The 26504-nt window shown below is 44.2% G+C and overlaps 4 protein-coding genes across 7 annotated transcripts in view; 3 read left to right on the top strand and 1 right to left on the bottom strand.

The window, feature by feature from the left end:
* Window positions 1-9: 9 nt before the first annotated feature.
* On the bottom strand, window positions 10-24963 carry LOC105692415. Of its 3 annotated transcripts, none has more exons than XM_048659638.1 (9): window positions 24780-24963; window positions 2366-2459; window positions 2036-2275; window positions 1899-1974; window positions 1370-1825; window positions 1124-1294; window positions 955-1059; window positions 770-870; window positions 10-688 (listed from the first exon to the last, which is right to left on the bottom strand). In XM_048659638.1, the coding sequence occupies exons 2-9, from the start codon at window positions 2423-2425 to the stop codon at window positions 581-583; spliced, it is 1317 nt and encodes a 438-aa protein (XP_048515595.1). In that variant the 5' UTR covers window positions 2426-2459; window positions 24780-24963; the 3' UTR covers window positions 10-580. The 3 variants fall into 3 exon arrangements, with proteins under 3 accessions (XP_048515595.1, XP_048515596.1, XP_048515593.1); XM_048659639.1 differs by lacking the exon at window positions 24780-24963 and adding an exon at window positions 10934-11024; XM_048659636.1 differs by lacking the exon at window positions 24780-24963 and adding an exon at window positions 2830-3667.
* On the top strand, window positions 5001-20032 carry LOC105692385 (sushi, von Willebrand factor type A, EGF and pentraxin domain-containing protein 1). Its single transcript, XM_048659631.1, has 23 exons — window positions 5001-5955; window positions 11452-11581; window positions 11950-12008; window positions 12567-12776; window positions 12861-12956; window positions 13042-13164; window positions 13409-13572; window positions 13670-13796; window positions 13871-14020; window positions 14403-14579; window positions 14661-14840; window positions 14922-15040; window positions 15135-15369; window positions 15455-15628; window positions 15705-15884; window positions 15997-16242; window positions 16336-16515; window positions 16608-16781; window positions 16879-17058; window positions 17136-17244; window positions 17334-17516; window positions 17600-18933; window positions 19034-20032. Exons 1-22 carry the CDS (start codon window positions 5889-5891, stop codon window positions 17706-17708), a joined length of 3372 nt encoding a protein of 1123 aa, XP_048515588.1. The 5' UTR covers window positions 5001-5888; the 3' UTR covers window positions 17709-18933; window positions 19034-20032.
* Window positions 18794-21229, top strand: LOC105692382 (myosin regulatory light chain sqh). The gene is made up of 4 exons (XM_012411549.3): window positions 18794-18933; window positions 20015-20213; window positions 20292-20505; window positions 20573-21229. Exons 2-4 carry the CDS (start codon window positions 20024-20026, stop codon window positions 20691-20693), a joined length of 525 nt encoding a protein of 174 aa, XP_012266972.1. The 5' UTR covers window positions 18794-18933; window positions 20015-20023; the 3' UTR covers window positions 20694-21229.
* Window positions 22513-26504, top strand: part of LOC105692389 — a 36606-nt gene continuing 32614 nt past the window's right edge. The window contains exon 1 of one of the 2 annotated variants that reach the window (XM_048659634.1): window positions 22513-23967. The gene's annotated coding sequence lies outside the window, so the exon portion shown is untranslated. Of the gene's footprint in view, window positions 24353-26504 lie in introns of both variants that reach the window. The other variant, XM_012411556.3, reaches the window with a different exon arrangement.

Below are 26504 nucleotides of genomic sequence, written 5' to 3'. Positions count from 1 at the left end.
TTTTCTCTCTTTTATTAACAATATCTAGCCTTTTTGTGGTAAAAATTCGATATGGTTACAATATAAAAAATGAAAACCCTTTATCTCAATTTTAGAAGAACGAAAAAAAAACCAACAAATTTTTAAATATATATGGTACATCCATCAACACGCACACCTATACACGTACACCGGGGGATTGTAACGGTATTTTGAATACCCTATAATAACGCGTAGAGAATTTTTTTAAACTGCAGCTCTCACAAGGGGATTTGATTATATTAAAAATTCAGACTCACGTGTCAAACAGCTCGTCCACGATATAAAACATCTAATAAAATCAGCTGGACAGTATTCACTCATTAATTAACTAGACGAGGAGCATATACATCGCAAGGTACAAAGTAGGAATCATCTAATTCGAATACGAGGAACGAGGAATCCAAATTTCAATATCAATTCGACGCGTCTCGATGGACGTTGCAATTCCTTTAACCGGCGAAGGACAACGAGAGAACTATCGGGTTTTACCTCGCGTATTAAAAATCTTGAGTATCGAAAAAAAAAAAAAACGATTATTAAAAATGGAGAAAATCATTAATCAAGTGGAGGCGTCTTTGTCGGATTGTTCGCTGCTAGCGTCCGGCAGCTTTATGAACGGCAAGTCGCCCCCGCTCCACATCGAGTAGAGCTGAGACCGCGCAGATTCCTGAAAGAAAAATTGTAAAAAAGGGGGAGGGGGTAGAGTCAAGACGAACGAGTCGGTTCAGTTTATTCGTAAAATTTTTACCCCTCCGATGACCGCGCCTTCCGAACCCGAACGACTTTGAGCAGACACGCACGAATCGTTCGAAGAACTGCTCTTTCTCGATCCCAAAATCTCCCCGATACCTGTGAAAATTTTTTTTTTGTTTTCTCAAATCGATTTACAAATCCTCAGATGGATTTTCTAACGCGGAGATTTCCGATATCTACCCGCATCCGATTCTCGGTGACCGATTCCGCTGTGGTCACTCTGCGATTGTATGCTATCTTTACTGTCTCTGTGACCGCTACCGCTGGTACCGCTTTGCTCCGAGGCTAAAATTAATTGATTACATCCCTCGATCGACGGTGAAGACCTTTCTTTTGCATCGTCCCTTACCCGAGTGGTCGGAATGATCGTTAACGTCTCTGGGCCAGCATCTGGAACTGGATCGGGTATCGGGCCAGGCGGTGCCGGAACCGTCGCTGTTTCTATCGAAGCTACACGTGGTCAGAGTGACCCCTGGAATGTGCTGACTGGGGTGATAAAGCTGCGTCGAGGGTCTGATCCCTGCAGAATAGATAGGAATGGAAAAAACGCGAATAAATATAAGAAGCGAATCGGCCCGAATCGCCGGAAACCCACCCGGTCTACAAGAGAGCAGTTGAATGGCTTCCCTGAGTCCGTCCTGACTGGCCATCGTCGAGGATTTCCATGATGAATTATCGGGGGTTACGGGTCTCCCCCTCTCCTGCGGTATCGGTACTTTGAGTTTACCCCTGATATGATCGTGATGAGTGGTCGGCGGGGTTTCGAGAAAGTCGGAAACGTGTCGACAGTCCCACGGCATGGACCAGCGTCTGGTTGCATTTTCAACCGCGGTACCGGAAACTTCGGCGGCCGCCGTCTCGGACCACCTTCTCTGTACTTGCAGCGGAAAGAGGGGGTAAGGGAGCCGCGACCTTTGACCCTGGAGGTGCTGTTGACCTCCCGAGGAAGAGCCGCTCGACGGACTGTACAGTCTCTCGAAACATCGTTGCAAAGCCGCGACGTCGCATTCCGACCTCCCGTTACGAGAACAAGAACACTCCGCCATTCCACCTGCGGACGAATCGGAATTGCTACGTCTCGCGGATTCGATCCGATAATTTTCCCGGCTACGCGAAAAACTCACCGAGACACTCGCAGCAAGCGAGACAGAACTGATACTGTAGATTGATGAAGGTCAGAAGATTGTCGCACAAAATATCCTGCAATGGGAAAAAGGGATTAGCCGGAAGATCACCCCGCGTCGAAACGGATGCGACTGACCTGCGAATCGGCCGTTCCCGCACCCTGAGTCTCCGTGAGAGATGCCATAACGTGGCTCACGTGACTTTTTACGGTATTGCTAGCGACGTTCGTTGCCCTGGTAAGTTCTTCCCAACCCGCGAGACACTGTCCCGTCAAACGGCATCGCGCCGCCGGAGCGTCCTCTCCCTCGTGGGTGGACAACAGAGCCTGGAGAGATTGCGCGAGTTTCGTACCCGCGGTGCACAGACCGTTCAACGTCTTGACGAACGAGAAAAGAAAACAATTCAACGTCACAACACCCCCACAGTGTTTGATAATTTTTTTTTAATCGAGTCTCCCACGATTTACCTGGAGGTAGGCCAGCCAGCTGCTCAGGCATTCGCGGACCTCGACTCCCTCATCGGCCATGGCCGATTTATTCGTATCACCCCGACTCTCGTACCTGTGGGATGAATCGATGGATAATTGCGTCTAACGAACTAGGCGATGATCGAAAAAATTCAAGATACAATTCAGGAAGACCGTGACAGGATTGAGACTGACATTGGAGATCATCTCAATGTTTCAGCCTCTCCTCTCACTCGAGCGACAGGTTCACTATCCGTACGCCCGGCACGTATTACGGCATCGTTACATCCGCGTACTTCGCATAATTAGTAATTACACCATGGCGTTAAACGGGTGTACCGGAAATATTATCCGTGTATTTTTCATCGCACAGGTCTTATTGAATTCGTATAATTTCTATATCGTTAAAAAAAAAACTGTTAATGGATCTACGTGTACATGTACGCATGTATAATTTACATTACCAAAGATTCGGGTGAGCAACAGAGCCTGAGTTTATCCCCAATAATCGTCTCTGCGGTAAAATTTCCTCTATCACCGATCCACACTCCTTTGAACATGTTCTTGTTATTTATTTATTTTTCTCTATCGGAATACTAACGATAAAACGATAATATTTCACGAGTTATTCGGACGTTCGATGCGGTATCGACGTACCCGCATCGGCACAGCGACCTGCGCCATGTTGGACAGGCGGGTATACCCTGCATCGGGTTGTCGGAAAGCCGGAGCTTATTCCCCTGCACGTGTAACGTACGTATACACACGTATTGATGATGGTCACAAGCAAAAATAATATCGACGTGTTGGCGTAGATGATGATCACGATGCGCATGTCGACGACTAGCTCTGTACGCGATACTAGGTGAGCGACGCCTGCGCTTCTTTCACCTTTCGGAGCGTCGCGACGCCGGCAACGGATTACCGTCCTCTGTACGAGATAACCAGCTGCATCTTCGTTATCACGGGGTTGCGTCGCTCGCGCTCTTCTGATACACCGTACATCGGGAAACGGATCGCCGGCGATACCGCTAAAAATAGAATCGAAAACTGGGTTCGCTTTCGGATTAAACGCGCCAGATTTTACCTCGGCACGGCGGATGGGCGAAAAAAAAACCATCTTTCATCGACGATATTCTATGCCTAGGAGTAGGTTTTTTTTTTTATTTAGGTTTTTTGACTCAAATTTGAATCGTTTGGACGGATTTGGTCTAGTCGCGGTAACGGCGATGGGGCAGCTGGCACGGCTGCTCCCCACATTCGAACCTCGTGGCACCAGGTGAAAGGGGCACCGACGAAGCGTGACGTAACTGAGAAAAAAAGTGCGCATGTATATTATCGTGTACTATAATATACACTTTATGCACAAGTATGAAGTTTAAAATACATTATTTACATTCACGCATCAACGGAGCAAAAGAGAATTGAAAGAAAAAAAAAATAAAAAAACGAAGACGGAGGGAATTGCGAGGCTAAGAAATTATCGACGGTGAACATTTTTACAAGTTGCATATACATGTGCGGTACGGTACGCAGTTGCGGTTTAACGGTACAACCGATTCCGTCCGGTTGAAGCCGATTCACTATATACCTTTACAGGGATTCGATATGTCCCGCAGTTCTACTAATTACGATACTCGTAACGCGCGGACCTTGACTTTACTGACCCTAAAACGGAGTAAACGTAACCGACGAAAGACTCACGAAGACGCGAAAGGTTTCAAACGAGGATTCGAAGGAAGCCTCGACAGGTAAAAGGTCAACCAGGGGCCACGAGCTCGTACGGTCAAACATTCCACGAGATAAAGTTTACTCGCTTTTGCAATTAGCCGATAGGCGATATCAATTACTCAACGAGGAGTTTGCGGGTAGATTTTCTAACGGGAAATCGGATATTCCGCGATCTCGATAACGGGGAAGAGGGGGCTCCGGTTTTTTTCTACACTCGCGCATAAACGAAGTGAGACTCTTCCCTCATTGGTGAAATCATTCTCACGCAGCTTTAACGAGACCGCTGCTCGTTTCTGTAATTAGGTAAATTAATATGTATACATATATAAAGGCAATCGCGTAGAAAAGTTGTGACTGTAGAAATCCCACGCGGGAAAAACTTGATATTTATTGCCATTAATTAAAATAAAAATCATTGAAGTACATCGTACGTGTATTCTATATGGATTCCGTTGCAGATTCCTCTTTGCGATAATATCCATATGGCTTGTGCAGTCACCAGGTTGTTTAATAATAATTAAACAGACTTGGATTCTCACAGAACGCTTTTACACCTATACGATAAACGCGCAATCCGATATCATATCGAGCAATATTTCTGCAGCTACTCAATGAACGAGAACCTATTGGAATAAAAAATTGGAAAGGTTCCGTTTAAATCCAATAAAATTTACTACACCATATACATTAGCGCGGGGAAGTTTAGCTGCACATAATATATATTTATCACAACTCGCAACTGTTGTTCAAAATAATAGAACAAGTCGAGCGATTCTCGTTCATGGCAGCAGCAGCAGCAGCAGCAGCAGCAGCAGCAAAGGCGGTTTATACTTTCATATCGAAGAGCCTTAGGTCCCAAGGTGGGCTTCGCGTTCTCCTGCAGCGGCAAACAACTCTTTTACCATCCAAAGAACAGTGATCCGTCGACCGGTGAAGGGAACGCGTCGTCGAGAGAACCGGACCCCTCTTTCGAACACAATCTATATTCTACTCCGGTCTTTCGCTATTTTTATGCGTTGAAGAAAAGAAAAAAGAGCGAAAAAAAATTATACCACAGCCCGTACGGTGCAGTGGCGAGGACAAGCCTTTGAGATCACGCAAAGATTTCGCTCTAAAAACCAAAATATCGAACCGGTACATTTGGAAGGGTTCAGAAAAATATATATATTCATACATCGACCCAGCGAATGTCGAAAGAAAACTGAAAAAAGAGAACGAAAAGTCGAAGAATTGACGAAATGTCTTCGAAGGCCGCTTAACAAGAGCCAGCAACATTCGAAGAAAAGTAAAGTGATTTCAATGCCTGGCGCTGAGTATCGTCCGGGGCTCTCGCGCAACGCTGCCTATACAATTAAAAGTGAACATTTCCGTTCCTAATTAAATTCGCTAGTTCAGGAAGTGTTCCATCTTCGCTTAATCTGCGTTGGTACGCCTTTGATTAGGACCTTGGTGCGTGGGTATGTAACCATCAGCAACACCTCGTGCGCGTGTGAATTTGAGGGGCTGGTTGCTCCGGTTTCATTTCGCTAGCGCCGATTTCTCGCCTGGTTTCAACGTTATTATAATAATAAAGCGTGGAGAAGGTAATAGATATACCGCAGGGATATAATCTGTGAAAGTTACGTGCAAGTTTTTACCGTGATAATTTCATTGAGATTCTGAAGAACTGCGACCGCGATTACCGCGATTGTCCATGTCAAAGATAAATTGGCAAAAGAGGGATTCGAGTATAGGAGCGTAAATGTGAAACCTTGTGAAGTGAAGTGGGACATTTCAAAGGGCGGGAAACAATATGTCCCTATTACAGTGTTTCCTAGTCATCCTCGTCGCACCGGCAATTTTAACCAACCCGGTTCAAGGTACGTCTCAAATGTCACCGCGGACGGTGACGATTGGATTATTTCGATTTTCGAATCCAAATAATGTCACCACCATCGCCAAATAATTCGTACACGCCGGGTATAAAATTATTTTAATGCGCGCACGGATACAGGTAGTACACGTATACGTATCTGTGTATGAAATTATAAATATAGTAACACACCGGACGACCTCGAAGTTTTAGCGAATATTCGAGGACAGTATTCACAACGAAGGAGCAAGTGGGCGATACCGTTCGTACGTGTGATGCGTCCATTCTATTCGAATGATATTCCGATCGAGAGTATTTTTAATAAAACCGATTCACTCGACATTATTCCTGTATGCATTTCTTCATAACGGGGGAGAAATTATTGGAGCGAACCCACAGCTGCGTGGGTATACAACGTTTAATTATAATGACGTAGATTAAAGAACGAGCTCGTGGAATGTTGGCCTGTATATATACAGTCGATGTGAAAGTAAAGAAAATTGGCATCGGCATCAGCGTCGTGACTCTCGGGAGATCTCCTTGAGATTTGATCGAACAAAGACTATTTCGTGCGGTACGCGAGGAACGGTGAAGGGTAGAAAAATTTTATTTCAAACAAAAGTATAATTCGCCCTGAAAAATTGATCGTCTGCAATCAGCTTGACGAAATAATAATTTTTCATCATACCTACTGACCTGCACCCCGTACGCAGGTGTCGATTAGCAAAAAGGAAGGCGACTCTCACCTGTCCGAGCTAATAATCCGTTCGGTTTTTAACTTCGAAAGGAACCTACCGGTTGACCTCGAAAACTTGGAAAACTTAGCAACGGACAAACTGGTACGCCATGTCTGGTATTTTGACCGCTACGTTATCCGCGTTATGCACGGAACTTATCCATTATCATACGTATACCTAATACGACGAGTAAATTCGTAACATAAATTGTGACTCGCGCAAAACTTTCCCCTCGTGTCTCGATATGATTGAAACTGTACGGTTAATACAATTCGACTCACGTAAATACAACGAAGAACGGTCGACTTCGACATTACGCGATATCACCGTCGTTCTACCGTGCAATAATTTTTTTTTTTTTTTTTTTTTTTTTCGAGCGCCCCTTCAAAAGTTCTTCGATCGATTTCTTTTTTTCTATTCAAATACGCTACACGACTTGCTTCTGATTTCCTATATAAGTAAATTGGCAGCGGGTAATTCGTGAAGAGAAAAAATCGTGGGTGTAAAAACAGGAATCGAAAGAGTCAACGGCCCCCTCTGGTACGATCGTTACTGTTTGTTAACCAATTATAGGCACCGAGTTAAACTCATTAAGTATCAACAGTCCCTGAATTACGGTCTTCATAATTTTCTGACACAAGCGCTGCGCACTGTACTTGTTTAGCAAGGACCGAGCCGCATTATTATGTAACGAAAAAATTTCTACTCCTAAGTATATATAAATAAATATGAAACGCGCGGTCGTACCGAGTTCGGCACGTTATACATGTTACGTAATTGCAGCAGCTAACGACTACCCTACAAAATTTCATTGCATTCAGCTTACGGTTTCGTGATATTATTTGTAGAAGAGAGAAAAAAAAAAAAAACAAATCAAAGCTGGGATTTGAATATCTTCCATCGGAATCGAAGACGACGACTACCAGAATACGTGTCACGACCGCGGTCTTCTCGATATTCCTAATGACGCATTTATATCGAACAACCTAAACCGGTAAAAGTTGAAAAGTGGGGGATATCTGGACGCGTGACACGGTACGAACCGGTAACCCGCTCACGTCCGAAATCTGTATTCGTCAAATTATTACCGATCGAAGAATATTATTCCTCCAATGTTCACGCGGTATTTTTGATCATTTTCTTTTTTTTTTTTCTTTTTCTCTCTGCGATATCGTCGAAACGCGTCGAAAAAAATTGATCGATACGAGGGAAAGGCGTGCGATCGCTTACCGCAGGTATACAAATGGAAAGGCGTCACTACTACAACAATTCCGAGGGCGTGTATACTGTGGAATATAGCGCGAATTGCATCTAGCAGCGTAGTGCCCATTAGCTCATTCTTCTGCATACCTCGGTGAGCGTACGTCGCTGTTGAGGCCCTATTCATCAAGTATAAAATAAAGGTGGAGTCGGTACCCCCCCGTCGACTCGTTATGCTAAGGTATTATCCGTAGATCGTGGATCCGTAGAAAAAAAAATAAAACGAATGAAAAATCGGCTACTATCACAGTGAGACCGGTGTAACATTTAGCAACCTGTACCTATCGCCTCGGTTTTAATATACCCTAGATTGTATTTCAACTCTCCAACAGCGGTTTACTAGACTCGACCTTTCTATACGCTCCATCCTTATGCCACCTTCCGCGGAGGCCTTGTTCCGATTTTTTGTTACCTTTTATTTTTATCGCGTAGGGTTCACTTGCGGATTGCCGCATTTTTTCTATAATAAATTCTCATAACCGAAATTCCTTTTTTCCACCGGTATGTACATTACGTAAAATTGTAAACGTAATACATCTTATAAGAAGTCACGATCGATATCGCTATTACGAAACAGTTTTTCATGCTCAGTCAGCCAAAATCCTGATGGAAGTATGAAACTGTCGTCTATCGTGACACGGTCTGACCCGAGTTAATTTAATCATAAACCTATTACACCGTGTCCGTAATAAAAATAATGCCGTCCGTTCTCCATCGTGATCGAGGCATAGATGATGAAATTCAATAAAATCCCCCAGAATATATCGCTCATTTGCAAAACCATGCGTGATACAAAATATTGCGTAATTAATAATCGATCAATGGATCAATACACCGATTTTTTCGATGCATAAGAAATCGCAGATCGTATAGGAATCGAGAATTTTTGAGTAACCGAGTGCAATACGCACGTACACGTATTAGGTGGTTACCGCCGATCATTAAAGATAGATAGGATAGATTTGCATAACTTTTTAATTTGATGGGAAGATTGGCCTGTAAAGTATATAGTTTCGAAACTGCATCGGCGGGTGAGAAAACAATAGATTGGGAAACTCGGTAGACACGGCGTTGTACATGCGGTAGCAGAAAATGTTCAAATCGGTACGCTCTCCCCAAGTTAGTTTTTTTTTTTTTACCTCACGCGAGTATCCCATTTTTCGCAATTCCATTCTCACGCAGAAAAACAATAATTTTCTGACGAGTCGTGTACGAATTCAGAGTCTACGACGATGAGACTCCGCGCATACGTGTGTACGTATCGTATGCGTCCGCGAAAGTGTTATCCGATAAAATTACGAACCGGTTACGATCGAGTGGCTTGTATTACGACAGCTCAAAAGATTCGAGCAGGAGACGCGACATAAAGTTCGTTTTCGACGCGTCGCGGCAAATATAATGTCGATTAGCCCCCGTCGCTCGTGGCAGTGCGCTCGGAGAGGTGATTCTCCGTTATTTTGACTTCTCCGTCATTGCGCAGCGTTTCAAACGTCCACCGGATGTTCGAAGCCAGATCCGAAGCTCGATCTGCCGTTACGAGAGTAAAGAAATTTTTAACGTGATGAAAAAAGATGATTAAAAAATTCCGTCTCGCGGTTGTCCCATTTTTTTCGGATAGACTCGGGGATACGAAAAAATTCAACACTCGAATAGTCTTCGTTTCTCTGATGGCAGGCGCAGCAACTGCCTCATACCGTATACCGATACGATCGTTGCGTAAGTTGCGTTGTAAGGAAAAAGAAATAAAATAAAATGATAATAAACGTAGGGAAGGAAGAGACGCGACCATCTGTCGCGTGGCATCGGGTCAAGTAAGGTCAGTTTCGAGGTGAGTCGTAAGGTACATAAGAACGTCCGCGGAGTTTGTGAGGAATTCTTACGGCGCGTCGACTCGTCGTACCGTTACTCGGCCATTTTCTAGGGCACAACTCGCAAGAGACTCAAGACCGGAGAGACCGCGTCCGAGCTGGCCCAGGTCGACCCGACCCCACCGATGAAAGAACCGAACGTCGTGCGCGCGTGACTCTTGCGATCTAGCCGCGGCCCGATATCGCCCACGAGAGCGACCGGTTGACCCGAACCCCCTGGCCGCCCAATTATAATACGTTCCGCTTATTCCTCAGGGAGCCGTGCTCTCGAAAATGATACGATGATATAAGGGAAAAAGGAGAGAAGAAATGACGAAGATATGGTTATCGGCGTAAATGGATCGAGTGGAAAGCGCGGAATATATTCCGACCCCCCCCGGGGAAAGTCCCTGAGGGATATATGGAGGTCGTGCGCGTCTCCCGACTTCGTTGCATTTAGATGCACGTGCGGTAAAAGAGGATGAATAGTCGCGTATGCGACACACACGGGCAATAGATATTATATAGAAAGTCGGATGTGTCGCCGCATTGCTGCATCGTGGATCCGATCGATACGAAAATTACATATGCTACGAAATAGTTTCTCAGATATCAGTCCATCCAGCGAGCGAGGAGTCACTACGGTAGTTTCGATCGGAGAATGCGAACGACGCGCGTACATGTTTGTGAAAAATTGCAGCTGCGTAAGACGGAGATCTCGGATTCGAGAGAAAATATAACGTATAAAAAGATTCGTGCTCTCCTGAGAGCAGAGAAGAACAAACGGAAAAAAAAAAAATGGGAAAAAACTTTAATGGCTTTGTTCACCGGAGGGAAGTACAAAGCGAGGCGCAAAACAAAGCGCAGGTCACGCTCAGTGAATCGCTTGTGTTCACCCGACGACTTATTTTACGATTTTTGCACTTAAAACAGAGGGTCCGCGATCCGATGGACGAAGATACGGACCGGTTAAAAATATTCGTGGCCTAAGCGAGGATGCGTATAATTAATCAAGAAATTCGCCAAAAGTTTATTCGGGTCTTCGGACAACGTTGTTCAGAATTTTAGCGGAATTTTCTTCGGCAACGAATTTTATCGACTCGTAACGCAAGTAGAGCGCAAAATTTTCATGCTTCCATACCTGCAGCGGAGTCGACGTCTCGCGTGAGCAGAGGCCCCAAATCACGTTTGAATTCCGGATGGCGATGAATTGTCGGCGCGGACGTAAACGTGACTACGTAGAAATAACTACTGAATCAATTCACCGCGTAGAAATTCAAGTTCAACGTCGAAGCGAGGAAGGTTGCAGAAATCGCGGCCACACTAATTAAGTCCCATACGTATACGGTAAACGCGTCCTCGTATTATACCTCTTGACGAAGTTTTATTTTCACCATTGTAACTATATTTGTCTCCGTTAATTGTATTTTCGCTCTCAGAGTAACGTTAATTATCGAAGTAAGTAATCGTAATTAACAACTCCGCTGCAGGTGGGATATTCCCGAAAAAGGGAATTAAATTTTTTTTCATCGAGACATAGTCGTTGGGGTCAGAATTTAATAAGGTGGAAAAAAATTCTGCCCTATGTCATTATTCGCATTTTAATTCCATTGTAATTTTATTTATTTATTTTTTATCTCGTTCTTTTACCATTTCCAGTCGTAGAAACGGACGTGCGATGTGGCCATCCCGCAGTGCCGATGAACGCCCGGGTTTCCTTGTCGAGCGAAACCTTGGCCCCTGGCACTTTGGCAACCTACACATGCGACGCTGGCTACGAATTGTTCGGGTGAGTTTTATCGTCACAGCCCACTAACGATTGTCCACCGATCCGTACAACCATATAATCGAACAATCGATCGCGTAATAATGCGGAAATGTTAAAAAAGCACAATGGCAGTTAGAGTTGGCACGATCTAGAAATCGAGAATCTCGATAATTTCTGTACAACAGATTTATCGTCGTACAGACGATTGAGAGCCGCGGCAATGCAACGTCTTCGTGAACTTATACCAACTAATAGAAATCCCGGAAACCTCATAATTGTGCAGCTAAAACAAATACCCAAGTGTGGTGATTGTACATTCGGAAAAGTTTTCATTTCATAAATTACCTTTTCCGTTTTATAAATTTAAATGACGTTACGTTGTATTGCAGCCCACCGACGCTAAATTGTAATAACAGAGGGAAGTGGCAAGGAGACCTACCATTCTGCGGTGAGTATAATAATTCATCTTTCTACCAAGAATATCTCCTCGTGACTTTACAAACACCGACGCTCCGTCGCGTCATCTGTGCGACGTTTTATTTTCTCCTCCCTAATTACGTGATGAAATTATTTCAAAAAAAAAGAAAAAAAAATATCAAACAAACACGCGAATAAACATATATAAAAGAACATTTTCTAATTGACGGCGTTAATGAATGCGCACGTTTCGCTTCTGGCGCCGGTGACGGTGAGTATCGTGGAACGTCGACGTTTCACCTGTAATTTACAATACCTATCGGATCTCACGACCGCCGACATTAAACATCGTCAACGGGACAAATGTCGTTGTGACCGCGTAACTCCGTTCACTTTCTCTTTTTGCGTCGCTCGAAGGCATCGCGTATCATCGTACAACGATTTACTCCGCGTCCTCCGATGCAGAAGGACACGCGCGATATTTCGCTTCCGCGAGCATAATCGTCGTATCCACCCCGCGCTCAACGAACGACATATTTCGAATGAGAAAATTTCGACACCCTGAAGAATTATTTTTTCCGCAATTCAGGGACCAACGTAGCTTTTCGAAAACCTTCGAACCAGTCGACCACCGTAAGGGGTGGCGAAGCGGCGCACGGGAACGACGGTGACGTTGGTACCGAACACGATGGACGAAGGTGTACGGAAACTCAAAGCGAACACAGCCCTTGGTGGAGGGTTGAACTGATGAAAGAATACGCGGTCAAAGTAGTCAGGGTCACGACAAGGGGGTGTTGCGGTGAGATCGAAATACTCTCCATATCGCAGTTTCTACCTACTCGAAAATAATCAGCATCTATTCATATTCCGCTAACCATTTCAGGTCATCAGCCGCTTAAGGACCTTGAAATACGAGTGGGAAACAGCAGCACCGAACTCCAAAGAAATCCACTGTGTGCCTGGTTCCCCGGTACCATAGGTAATACGTAATTTCGCACGGTGCCCACAGTGAATTCAAAGAGCCCGATATTTTTTAAATCGACGGATTGATTTAATTCTTGCAGAAGAGGGCGTAACGAAGACTCTAACTTGCGCCAGAGCCCTGATCGGACAATACGTATTCCTCCAGCTCGTAGGCGTCGAAGGGAGTCTGAGCCTTTGCGAGGTCGAGGTTTTCGCCACCGACGGTAATAAATCACGCAAAAGATTCTCGTAATTTTTCTGATTTGACAATCGTCGTCGCGATTCCGTCAACCGGAAATTCCTACCACGCTCAATGCCTCCGAGTTTTATGTCGCGTCGCTTTTCACGTCTCCTTGACAGTGATACGCCGATGAACCTTGGCGTGCCTCAGAGTCGTTCTTCCGCTCCATCGGAGTGCCAACGACGGGCCACTTTGATATTAACTCAAAATATTATTTTTTATTTCAGAATTTTCGGTGGACAGATGCGCTAGTGCCGGTACTCCGGCGGACACCGACCTCGCAGCCTTCAACTCGACGTGCTACGAATTCGTCGTGACGAAGGGAGGCTCATTCAGAGATGCCAGAAATTATTGCGAGGCACGAGGTGGCGATCTGGTGCACGGATTTATGGTGAATAATAAAATTATCCTACGGACGCTTGACTCTACCATTTTTTTCGGTATTCTAACGAACGTATGTTTTTTTTTTTTTTTTTCTTTCTCTTCAGGGATCGTCTTCGAAATTCATTCTCAACAACCTCGAGAGAAGAAAAGACAAACTGAAAACACAGCTGGTCTGGATAGGGGCTGAAAAAGAGCCACAGATAACCGCGAGAACTTGGCGATGGGTGAACGGTACGTTGATATTTTACCAAAAAATCTATAGCCGGATGACGTTGATTCTAATCGCGGTATGGCGCGGTCTTCAGGTGACGTAATACAGAAGCCAGCCTGGGGGAAAGATCAACCTAATAATTATAACGGTGAACAAAACTGCGTGGTACTCGACGGAGGTAGAGCTTGGCTCTGGAACGACGTCGGCTGCAACCTGGACTACCTCCATTGGATTTGCCAGAGCAGTGAGTATATCGAAATTCTGTACGTACGTATTACGTGTGGAGGAAAATCTCCAAGAGCAAAAACACAATGCAAATAAGGAGTCGCTGGCTCCCACGTCTCAATGCCGTTTTACGGACCAGTCGTGAATCAGAGCCAAAAATTTGCGGCGTGAGGAATAACAAACGCGATTTTTCAACCTTGCGTATGTGTCCCAATTACCCTCACCTGCAGACGTAAGACTCGCTGTTTCGAACACCATAAAAATTACCGCAAAGACTATAAACTGGTCGAACCAACGTACCGCGTAATTGCGTACGCTGCTATTCTCACCTGACGTAACGAATGAAAAAAAAATTCCAAAGGTAATGATACATTAAACGTGTGAATCTAATCGTGTTTAAGAACCGAGGACATGCGGGAGTCCTGACAAGGCGGAGAACACGCGATTAATCGGAAACGAGAGATTGGTGGGATCTATGATCGATTACGAGTGTCCCGAAGGATTCATGTTGGTCGGTTCGCGATCGAGGACCTGCGGGGAGTCGGGTTTCTGGAGCGAACGTGCGCCGAATTGTAAATGTGAGTAACAAAAACGATTTGATCTTACTGTCGTCGAATTACTAAGGCAGAAAATTAAGTTAGGATATTTTTCTTTTCCAGTCGTGGACTGCGGTCCGCTTCCTGGACTCGATCACGGCAGTGTGACCTTGTTGAACGGAAGAACGACGCACGGTGCGTTGGCCAGGTATAATTGCAAGGACAATTACACATTGACCGGAGATTCGAAGAGAGAATGCGGCGACGCCGGTATCTGGTCGGGAAGTCAACCGCAGTGCATGTGTGAGTATTGAATAAAATCCAAAATTATCGAAAAACTATTCAGAAAATTTCAACTAATCAACGCGATCGTCTCGATTGAAGTCGACTGGTGTCCCGAGCCCCCGTCGATCAACGGAGGTCTCGTCGCAACGTCCGGAAGACGCGCCGGATCGAAAGCGACGTATTCTTGTCAAAACGGTTTCGTTTTATTCGGCGACAACGTGAGTAACGAAAAACTTCACTCTCGATCTACCTACACTCTAAAATCTTTGATCATCTAAATTTTTTTTCCAATCATTATTCTCGCACGAAAAGGTCTTGGAGTGCGACATCGGTGGTAAATGGACAGGTAAAGCGCCCCAATGTCGTTTCGTGGACTGCGGAGCACCCGCGCAAATTGAATCCGGCACGGTAACGCTTCTAAATGGAACGACAACGGTCGGTAGCCTGTTGGAGTACACTTGCCCGGCGGATTTCTGGTTGTTGGGCGAGGCGAAGCACGAATGCAACCGCGACGGAAAGTGGAGCGACGACACCCCCTCGTGCGAGCGTGAGTTTATCCGACGAAATTAAACGCGATGCAATTTCTTTGGGTCCGAAAAAAAAATATTTATCTCGAAATTTTCACTCGTCAGTAATTACCTGCGAGGAGCCCGAAGTTCCGACCGGAAGTTACGTGGTGGGATACGACCTGAACGTTCACAGTGTGATCGAATACCACTGCGAAACGGGTTACCTTCTTCGCGGGGAACCGCGTCGAACGTGCGGCAAAGACGGCGATTGGAGCGGGGAAGTTCCCAACTGCGAGTGTGAGTTTTTACGACGATTTAGAATTTTTCCGTATTATTTTCCCGGTCATTATTCTCGATCGCTTTTCACGGACAGATGTGGACTGCGGCAAGGTACAACCGGTGCTCTACGGCACAGTGGAATACGCGAACGGTACGACTCACTTGGGAAGCGAGATTACTTATTCTTGTACGAGGAACTACAGACTCAACGGTGTCCCCAGGAGGTACTGTCTCGACAATGGAAAATGGAGCGACGGAACACCGAAGTGCGAGGGTAAAATCCGACGTCACCCCACGTCTATAACGCGACGTTGAAATTCCCGAATAAATTCGCAACCGTGGGATTTACTTTTTTCTTTTCTGTTTTTTTTTTTTCTTTTTAAAAGAGGTGCGATGCCCCGAGCCTGTATTAGCGGAACACGGTATCCTCTCGGTAACCGGAAACGACCGTATGTACGGACGTACATTGGTGAGGACCGGCACCGTGGAAAATTCGAACACCGGCGCGACGTCGTACAAAATTGGCGCCTTGGCCAAATACCGTTGCGAACGTGGATACAAAGTGATAGGAGAACCGCTCTCTACGTGCGAGGATAATGGCAAATGGAGCGGCGCGGTACCCCAGTGTGTCTGTAAGTGGTACAACATTTTTTTTTATCGGTTATTTCGATCGCTTAAAATCATCCCTAAACGATAATCGTACCGTTTCTTTATATTCCATTCAGACGTAGACTGTGGAAAACCAGAAGACATTCAACACGGTCGTTACACCCTTGCCTCGAACGCGTCCTACTACGGAGCCGCCGCACTTTACGAATGTGACGGTAATTTTGAACTCGACGGTTTCGCGAGGAGATTATGCCTCGAGAACGCAACTTGGAGTAGCGAGACTCCAGTCTGTCGTGGTAAGTTTGTCTAATTTTTTTTTTTCCTACAAATAATTCGCCTTCGTAATAAATAGGGATGTTGATCGTTTGAATGAAATTTTACCCTGCAGAAATCAGATGCAGAGATCCGGATAAAACTGGTATTTTATCCGCCGAGGTTTCGACGCACAGTGTCGGCGGTTTAGCTCGTTATGCTTGTCCCCGAGGTTACTACATGGAAGGAAACGAGACCAGAGTTTGCCTACAGAACGGTTCATGGAGCGGCAGCATACCTGCGTGTTTCTGTAATTATTTCATCGACAATTTTTATCTTCGATATTCACGAATCTGTTTTTTTTTTTTTTTTTTCCACCGATATTCGTCAATTTTATTTTTTTCCAGCCGTGGACTGCAAGCACCCGGATCCGATCGACAACGGCCGAGTTATCGTCGTCAACGGTTCCACGACCTTCGGCGGTGCTGCCGAATATCATTGCCTGCCGCAGTTCGAAAGAAATGGACCTTTTTTGAGAAAGTGTCTCGATACCGGACTCTGGAGTGGCCAGGAACCGACTTGTGAAAGTACGTAACTATTCGGACGCGATAAATCCTGAGATCGTGATTTTATTTTTACCCCTTGTTTCGTTTCGCGTTTCTAGTGGTGTCGAACGAGATAGCGGAAGCCCAGGGGGTTGGAACGAGCGTTGGAATCGGCGCCGGAGTAATTTTATTCATTCTATTGATACTGGGGCTGGTTTACTTGCGACTGTGAGTACATCTGCGTCATTTCTAAAATATCTCGACGAGTCATCGAATTTTAACGAAGGAGGAAAAATAATTCATTTCATCCTTTCCAGGCGAAAGGCGACGCCGGTTAAAAATACGGAAAATGTTCAGGCTGCGGAACGCAAGGATGATCAAAACGCGGTCGTTATGTCCTACGCCAGTTTGAACGACGGTACGCCAAATACGATGTACGAAAATGTACCGGAAGAAGGACTTTACGACAGTCCGTACAGCATTGCCGGCAGCACGTACGGGTAATACTATTCGAACGATTTTCTTTTGGGTAGTTCGCTTTTGCCTAAATTGCGCTAATATTTTACTGTCCTTTATTCAACAGCTACGGTGGTAGCAACGGTACCAGAGCTTACGACAACAGAAGTGGACATTACGAGGCGGAACCGACGCCCAGAAATGGCATAACGATCAACGGTGTCTCCGTGCGATGAAAAGTTAGGAAAAAAAAAAAAAAAAAAGTCTATTGAAGGTCGTTATACAATTTTCATTTCGCATTTTTGAAATGAATTTCAAAGAGAGCTGGGATCCAGCCATACCGTGTATAATTAATTTATGAAACCTCCATACTATGTTAATATATTATTTGAAATGTGTAAATAGACATCGACACGAATGCGAACGAGTTGTAGGAGAGAAAAAAAAGAAAAAGATGAAGAACTACTCTGTATAGGATAAGTGTAGGCCATTTCTGTGTTTCGGCTGCAATGTATGATTCTCTGTATATATATATATGTGTAATATCAACTTATGGTATACATGAATGCGTGTCATTACTACGAATATTGTTATCGATATGTAATATGTGTATGTAACTATAGTATGTAACGATATTTAAATGACGTGACGCATTCACGTCTCTTAATTACATGTGTTATATAATGTGTGAATAAAATAAGGAAGTGATTTTTGTTTTATTTAAAAAAGAAAAGAAAAGGATAAAAATTTCATTTTTCCATCCCCGCCGAAACAGCCGACAGATTTTATTACTCGCTTCGCAAAGGCGCGCACAAGTCTTTCCTTGGATCGTTTCTCGCATTGCAAAACTTAATAAAAAATTAGTTCGTTCGCAGTCCATATAAGGTATGGAATCGGGTCTTGAGAACGCCTTGGTTTCCAACTACGGTTCTCCTCGTATCTCGGCTACCTCGGTTTGGTTTTAAAAGGTACGATGTGCGTTTCTGCCCCCCCCCAAACCCGTACGAAATAAAATCCACCCCACGGGTGTTCGGTTTGAAACATCTGAATCGCCATCTATCTCAGGGGGTGGAAAGCAACCCCGACAAGGCAGCAGCCTTTAAACATCCGTACATCGCAGCGATTATAAACGACGCGTAATTCTTTCAATTTGTTCGCTTCCGAAAGATCTATCCGTACGATAATGGCGCAATTAAATAACGAGTGAAATGAATGAGTAAACCAAAAGTAGGACAAGTATTTCCAGTTCAATCTGTACCCGTGAGCGGCGCTAAAGCATCGGGTGTGGTGCGTTGTGGTAAAAGTTCTCTAAGTTGTGTTCATCGCCTGAGTCACAAACGACGAGTTTTAGCAGCTGCGCTCTGTAGTTTCCACGACGGTTTCCACGTATAACAACGCCGTTGTATCGTACCGGAGTGTACAATTTTCGATAGTTTTCCATTTCAAAGTCGTATAATTCAGGTAAGTTAAATTCATAATCGTAAATCACGCTCTCAGGTATACGTAGAGACAAAAATTAATCACATTCTAATAATATTACAGCCCTTAATTTAATTCCTAGGAACATTTGACAGCGACCTGCCTCGCGTCCAGTACGACCGCCATTGCTCGCGGAGCTCATGGAAGTTCCAGAGCCGCTTTTAGTAGAGTTGAAATTTTATTTTCAACGCAAGACAGTTAGGAAAAATCACTTTCTAGCTAAAGAAAAAATTAGGATAACCATATAACCATTGCAAATAGATTGAAATCTCGAAATATTAAACAATAAATGATCTACGAAAAAAAGGAAAAACACAATTTGTTTTGTTTCTGTTTTGAAACAAGTAATTTTTGAATACTAATATCAACTGCCTCGATCACGTATAGCGTCCCATTGGTGAAGGGATAGAGAATAAAAATTTACGACCTTCGCGGAGACTGTACGAATAATTGTAAAAAAAAAAAAAATTGCAACATCTTGATCCAAAAGTCTATGCATTTGAATACTCAATGTCCCTTTCATTTTCGTCGACTTGTTCTTACTTTTATATATAAACCCGAGAGTAATACCTAGTTAATTGCATTCTCGTGGGTTCAAGTTTATTTTTACCTTAACCGAAAGCGCGACGTCATAGAATTTCCTGTCTTATAATTTTCCGAAAATAAACGAAAACCCCTACCCGCCGTTGCTGCTAAGTAAGCTTAGTTAATAAGCGAAAACTTTCAATGGGGTCTTGGCATAGCTGAATTTACAATGCTTCGGTGTCGGCAACGCGACAATATTTTTCTCTTATCACGTCGAGTCATTCGGTATACAAAAGACCGAGTCAAGATCTTTCGGCGAATACGAAACGACGATGACTGCTGACTATATGTAAACTTTCTGTGAGTCAACTGAAATTCTTTGCATTGCTTTCTAACGACGTCACGGATACCCAACGTTTCTCGACCGAATCAGTACATATATCGGTAACGCTGTAGCGTATTTCGAATCCATAAAAAAAAAATAACTATGCATATCGGCTCGTTATCTTCCATTTAAAACAACCAGTTTTATTTTCAGACATAAGAGATGTCGTCCCGAAAGACAGCCGGTCGCAGAGCGACGACAAAGAAGCGTGCTCAACGCGCGACTTCTAATGTATTCGCTATGTTCGATCAAGCGCAAATAGCAGAATTCAAAGAAGCCTTCAACATGATCGATCAAAACCACGACGGATTCGTCGACAAGGAAGATCTTCACGACATGTTAGCGTCTCTAGGTATAAAAATTCAAAGACGAGATTCGGTTTCGTCTTTCCATCAGATCGCTATTAGCCATATTTTTTTTTCTGCACCAGGAAAAAATCCTACGGACGATTACCTCGAAGGTATGATGAACGAGGCCCCGGGGCCCATAAACTTTACAATGTTCCTGACCCTGTTCGGCGAACGCCTTCAAGGCACCGACCCTGAAGACGTAATCAAAAACGCTTTCGGTTGTTTCGACGAAGAGAACACCGGTAACATCAACGAGGAACGTCTACGCGAGTTACTCACGACCATGGGCGATAGGTGAGAAGAAGCAGCGGATCTTAGAAAAAAAAAAACACCTATTTTTCGTTTTATTGCTCCTCCACAGATTCACGGACGACGATGTCGATGAAATGTATCGCGAGGCGCCTATAAAGGGTGCGATGTTCGACTACATCGAATTCACAAGGATCCTGAAGCACGGTGCGAAGGAAAAGGACGAACAATAGACTTCTAGCGGAGAGAGAATTGATATCGGGAGCAAGCAGGAAGAAGACGGAAAACAAACCACAACGAGACGGCACTATATTCCAAAATCCAACCATATCTGTTCGTTCTTTTCTCTGAAAACCGCGTCTTTATCGCCGCATACGTTTAAGTTGCCTTATTAATTATAATGTTCCAGCGGTAAATTATCGCGTTCACTGTATTCGCTACGATCCGTTGAAAAGTTGCGTAGATGAAGTTTAGAGAAAGTCATGACTAGATTAATATTATCATTACTATTATTTCTAGCGGAGTGATTCGAAGTTGCGAATTGAGTGACATTTTGACAAATAGAAGAAAGAAAAAAAAAGAAAACATTATTATACCATTACTATTATTACTGATATCCAGGCATTTATCTCAACCCGCGCGTTGTTATCGTAAATTTGTGTAAGATATATACTAGGTGCATAAAGATATTGCATCATAAAGTCGGCATTTGTATTTTAATACACCATAAACAATATAATATATAATATAACGAAAATTTGGACGTGAATTTTTCGGACTTCTGCTCTAATACCCATACTTAATTTCTCTCCATTCCGAATCTAGAAATCACCGGAAATCCCGATGCGATTATCTCGCTGTCTGCAATTTGACGACGACTTAAGTCGGCAATGGGTCTGGTTTCAAGAGGATTATGAATTTCTAAGTTTCAATAATACGTTTACCGTACGGTACCGAACCAAAAGACGCAATAATTATCCCGTTTCGTTCCGTTCCGTTTATCGCGGCAATATACTTACAACAATCCGACCGCGTGATTTTTATTGGACCCCAGACGTTTGCGTAACACAACGATGACGGGTGAATAATTCGTGTTGCGTCCGAGTAAAAAAAGCAAATAACAATAAAAAAAAAAATGAAACAAAAAAAAAATCATGTAAAGAAAAGGTAAATCGTACAATCTGCTGTACGAGTCAAAAGAACTCGGGGGCTTCGGACCGTGACGCATTCTCAGAGGAGGCTGCGTACCTACTTTTTAATTTTTTCCTTTTTTTTTTTTTTTCATCGTTCTCCAATCTCTTTGGTACAATTTTATTTTACCATTTGCCATCGGATCGGACAACGTCTCGATTGATCGAACCGCGAGATTTTTCACTTCTAACATTTTTATTTTATTTTATTTTATTTTTTTTACTTTTTATCGCGCCCGTTCAAATTTAATTTTACGCAACGTATAATAGTGTAATCGAAACTAGAACCTTCCTACGTACTAAACGTTGTTATTGTTAGCTGATATCGACGCGCACCCGTGAAAGTTAATTAGCGATGCGTCATCGATATATTATGTACCCACAGTCATCGGTCCACGCGTGGGCTAATCAACGTCAAATCAATCAGACGTACAGATATCTGAGTTGAGAATCATTTTTAGCGTCCGTCGAAAAGTGTGTGGGGGTTGAATTGAAAAAATGTTACAACGGCGAGGTATCGGTGAGAATAAAAGGGGCGTAAGTGCAGACCTATCACCTCTAGCTCCCGGACAGCCAGCCACCCCGCATCTGCCTGACAGCTGTCATTCGTACCCACGTGCGGGACGGTGAATCGGACGAGAATGGGTAAAATTGCACCGTCCAAAAAATTTTTTGGCCAGTGCAAATGCGATTTCGAAGGCTATCGGTCCGCATTTGACCATCGTACAACAAAGGGAGGAGATTTTATCGAGCTGCGACGCATGCGCTCGTTTTCATCGGGGGTCGGACCGTCGAGGCAGGCAATCGCGGGAGCAGCAGCGGAGGAGCTGACTGAATCAGGCAAAGTAGCGAACGAACGCGTTCACTAACAATAAGTCCGTGTTCTCCACCGTGGCTGGTTTATACTTTGCTAGCTGGTAGCCACCGCAATCAGCACCAGAAGCAGCGCAGCATAAACCGCGCACATTTCGCACTTGGCACAAGGTTGGCAATTTCTGTGCCGGTGGCGGCGAAGAGTCGTGACTTTCGAGTCTCAGTCGCTGATACCAGCAGCGGTAGTTGAGGTCGATCGCCAAAAATTCGAGAAAATAAAACAAATAAATAATTCTCTAGCTCAAAAATTTCGGAAACGATCGACCGGTTCATCCCTTGAACGAGACCGACGTCTGCGTTACCCTTGTATAATTTTTCTACGCGAGTGTTGCCAGTAAAATAATTTTCATCGAGAAGTGTACGCGTACAATCCATGGAAAATTTTATGGATTTTACAGAATTTCCGAATTATTCCAAAAAATGCAACGAAAAAAATAAAAATCGAACCGCGAGATATCACCGGATCAGCTACGACCAGGATCACGATGTTGATAATAAAATCTGAGACGCGAAGCTTATTTATAATACAACTAAATTGCATCCGCGTAACCCATAACCCGTAACCCTTTTGCTCCGGAGCGAGTTGTGAAGTGCGCGTGTGGGTGGATTTAGATATATATATATATAAATATATATATATATATATAAAATACATGGTAATTCGTGCGTGCGTGAGATCGGGTTGGGAGTGTTCGAAACGTGGGTTCCTACACCGCTTCTCGTTCCTCCTGTTTATTTCTTCAAATAAATTAATACACGTTTATACTTCGTGTATAACGACGTACAAGTGACGACGGGGAGTCAGGCAAAACCGATCGATTTGTGGATCCGAAGAGTGAGAAACGGAGCAGGACTTCTCTCGTGCATTACTTCATTTTCACGTACGAAGTTTATACGCTTTCAGCTTGAAAAAAAAAAACGCGAACAGGAATAACCGGGAATCTTCGTAGATGTAAAATAACGCGACGATGACAACGACGACAACAACAGCAGCGGAATCAACTGCGTATTTCGTCTCGCCGTGCAATTTTTATCACCCGGTGCATCATCTCGACGACGTTGCATCGAACGTCGTCTCTGATAAATTCTCTGCTAAACAGCAACGGTATAACGTTGCAACGAATTGAAATTACGAGGAGGAAATGGAGTTTTGAAAAATAGGAAAAAATAAAACGTTAAGAAGAAGAAGGAAGAAATAATAAGTAAACCGGTAGAAGGGGATAGAAGCGCGATGCGGCAGCATCAGCGGCGTTGCGAGTCACGTTGTTATAATAGTCGGTGGAGAAGGTGCAGCTGCTGCAGTGGTTGCAGAAGAAGCTAGGAAACTAAACGAACGTCGTTTCACCTTACGTCTAGGTGCAACGCGTTGCTTCGCCTCAGCAATTTTCACATATATATATATATGCCTACGTTTGCACACCGTGTGTGTGTGTGAATAAAACGCGTACGTGTACACACGGGGGGTATCACCGTCTTCTCCTTCCTCATCTCGGTCTTCGGCCGTCAACTAAAACACGTCGAGGAAAATCAATTCCCGCATGGCTGCTGCTGCTGTACCGCACTAACACGGGAAACCTTCTATTCAAGATGCCTTTGCATCCCCGAGCCATTCAGCCTTGCCCGACTAACTAGTTTCTTAAATATGAATGAAATCTGACGACGACGACGACAAACTCTTGCCGAACGATACACGCCGTAGCCTCCGAAGAACGGATAAAAGAAGAGTGAAAAAAAAAAACCGCGAAACATCAAAGAATAAACGTGTAGGAAGATTATTCTGCCACCATGCGCTACGGAACGAATGGTTTTATAGTTCTCGTTTAACAAAGGTACGGTATAAGTGAGAAAAAAAAAAAATATCGGTCATCGTCATCGTCGTCGTCGTCTACCTCGTCACAGTTATTTCCATAATCGTATTTTCGAATATACACGTCTGCTAAGCGAACGTTTCAAGTTGAGATGAAATGAGAGAAGGAAAATAAAAAAAAAAAAAAACAAAGTAAAATAGAAACTGAAAAGAAACAACCCGGTATAATTAGGTAAGTCAACACGTTTGTATCGTTCACAAAAGAAGGAGACGAGCGGTGCCACGTGCTCGGAGGGTGCGAGTTGCAACTGCATCGGCGAGATGTTATATATGTCCTATGAAATTACGCAAGTCCCATGTATACATATATATAAAACTACATAAATGCATACTTACGTATACAGAATCTATATATAAACCGGTTGTACCTACGCCGGCGCGTTTATTACCGCTAAATTTGAATTTCCTCCTCTGCTCTGTTATATTCTCGGTGGCCTGACACCAGCATCGGGCACGGTAATCATCGTTTTCAGTATATCACCGCGTATCTCATCATAGTCGCGCGCTCTCTCGTATAATTGAAATCGCGTTCGTTCGTTCGTTCGTTCGTTCGTACGGTAAAATGAAAAGCCGACCAAACGTCGCGAAAACTTGAATAGATATGCGGTGGATAATTGTATCCGAGCGGCAGACGTACACGAATTCTAAACGTATATATACGTATATTTCGTTATTTACATACGCGTCATATGTAACCAGCTGTTAGCGGCTGTTTCGACTCTACAGAGCGACAAACACGAAATTCCATACTCCCGCTGCACGAGGTGGTTACACGAGTCCTAGTCGAATACGTACACCGAATATACTCAGACTCGCGTAACGATTCGTAAACGGATACGTACGAATGCAACGACGATAACTACGCTTAATGTGTGCGATGAGTTAATCGAGCGATTCTCTAATTGCCGACCTCTATTATCTAATTCGTTAATTACGGTTAATTGCAATTAGCTATTAACATTCCATACATTGCCCGAGAGCGAGGAGATTCGTTCTACGTTCCAATAACGATCGAACGGGTTGAAAACGAGACCGGAGACCTTCGGAGTTTTACGGTCGCGTACCCGATACCCGGATATTTTCTACAAATCGTACGAATTCCGTGTCGCAAAGTTATCCCCCGCAAGGTACGGAACGGAATGTCGCAATAGAAAACTGAAATCGTGTTGTTCATTAGTAGTCCTGCAACGGCGGAAGGCAGAATGGGGGGAGTAGAAGGTCGCATATATAATAAAATGTGTCACTGTGCTGTGCTAGTAGCCTATAGAATACGGGGGAGTACATAGCGTGACCTGGACTCTGGGTTGCATCGGACTCGCCATCGACTTCTGCTCGGTTTCGAGCGGCCAGTTTACCTCAGGGATTTCGGTACGGGAGACTTTGAAAAGAAAGTCAGCCGTAACCTCAGGTGTTTCCATCGGAGTAGCGCACCGGTCACCCCTTGTTTTCAACCATCGTACGTGGTTCGTCCCGCTCGTGTCATGGTAAAAATTTTCACCCGAATGTGTGCAAGTGTGCCACAAGAACGCGATCCGCAGTCCGCATTATCTGGACTGTTACGGTCGGAAGCTCGGGGGGGAGGGGGGGGTGCACCACCCTGCAGAAATCGTGCTTATACTTATACGCCATCCGTTGTACAGCGGAGTACAGCGAGGGAGCGATAGGGGCGGAGAGGGTGCAAAGAGAAAGATGGAAAATGGAGGGGCCAAAAACCACCCTCGAGTAAATCGATGCGGCGCAGTCGCAGTCACGTACGAAAATGCGACGTACCTGAGTACGCCCGCGTTGTTCGTCTGGCTCTGTATCATCAACCAACGAATGAAATCGCAATGCGATGCGACGCGCCAGACGGCACCCTATAGCTCCTCTTCTTCTTCTTATTTTTTTATCCACTTTTTCTCTCCGTTTTTATAGGTATTTACGAACGTCTCTCGATAACCGGCGATGACTCTATCCGATATTTGGCTCGATCGTTCGACGAGACGACGCAGTTCTAAAAAATAAGATACCAGCAATTATTGCACCGTACAGTGCAGACTCGCTTTTTATGCCCCCATAAGAAAAAGAACGACCTTCTCACCGTCTTTCATAAAACAACAATTTACACCTACAAC

This window comes from Athalia rosae, chromosome 8, assembly GCF_917208135.1.
Source record: "Athalia rosae chromosome 8, iyAthRosa1.1, whole genome shotgun sequence".
Lineage (NCBI taxonomy): Eukaryota > Metazoa > Arthropoda > Insecta > Hymenoptera > Athaliidae > Athalia > Athalia rosae.
This window is presented reverse-complemented; position numbering and strand designations above follow the sequence as displayed.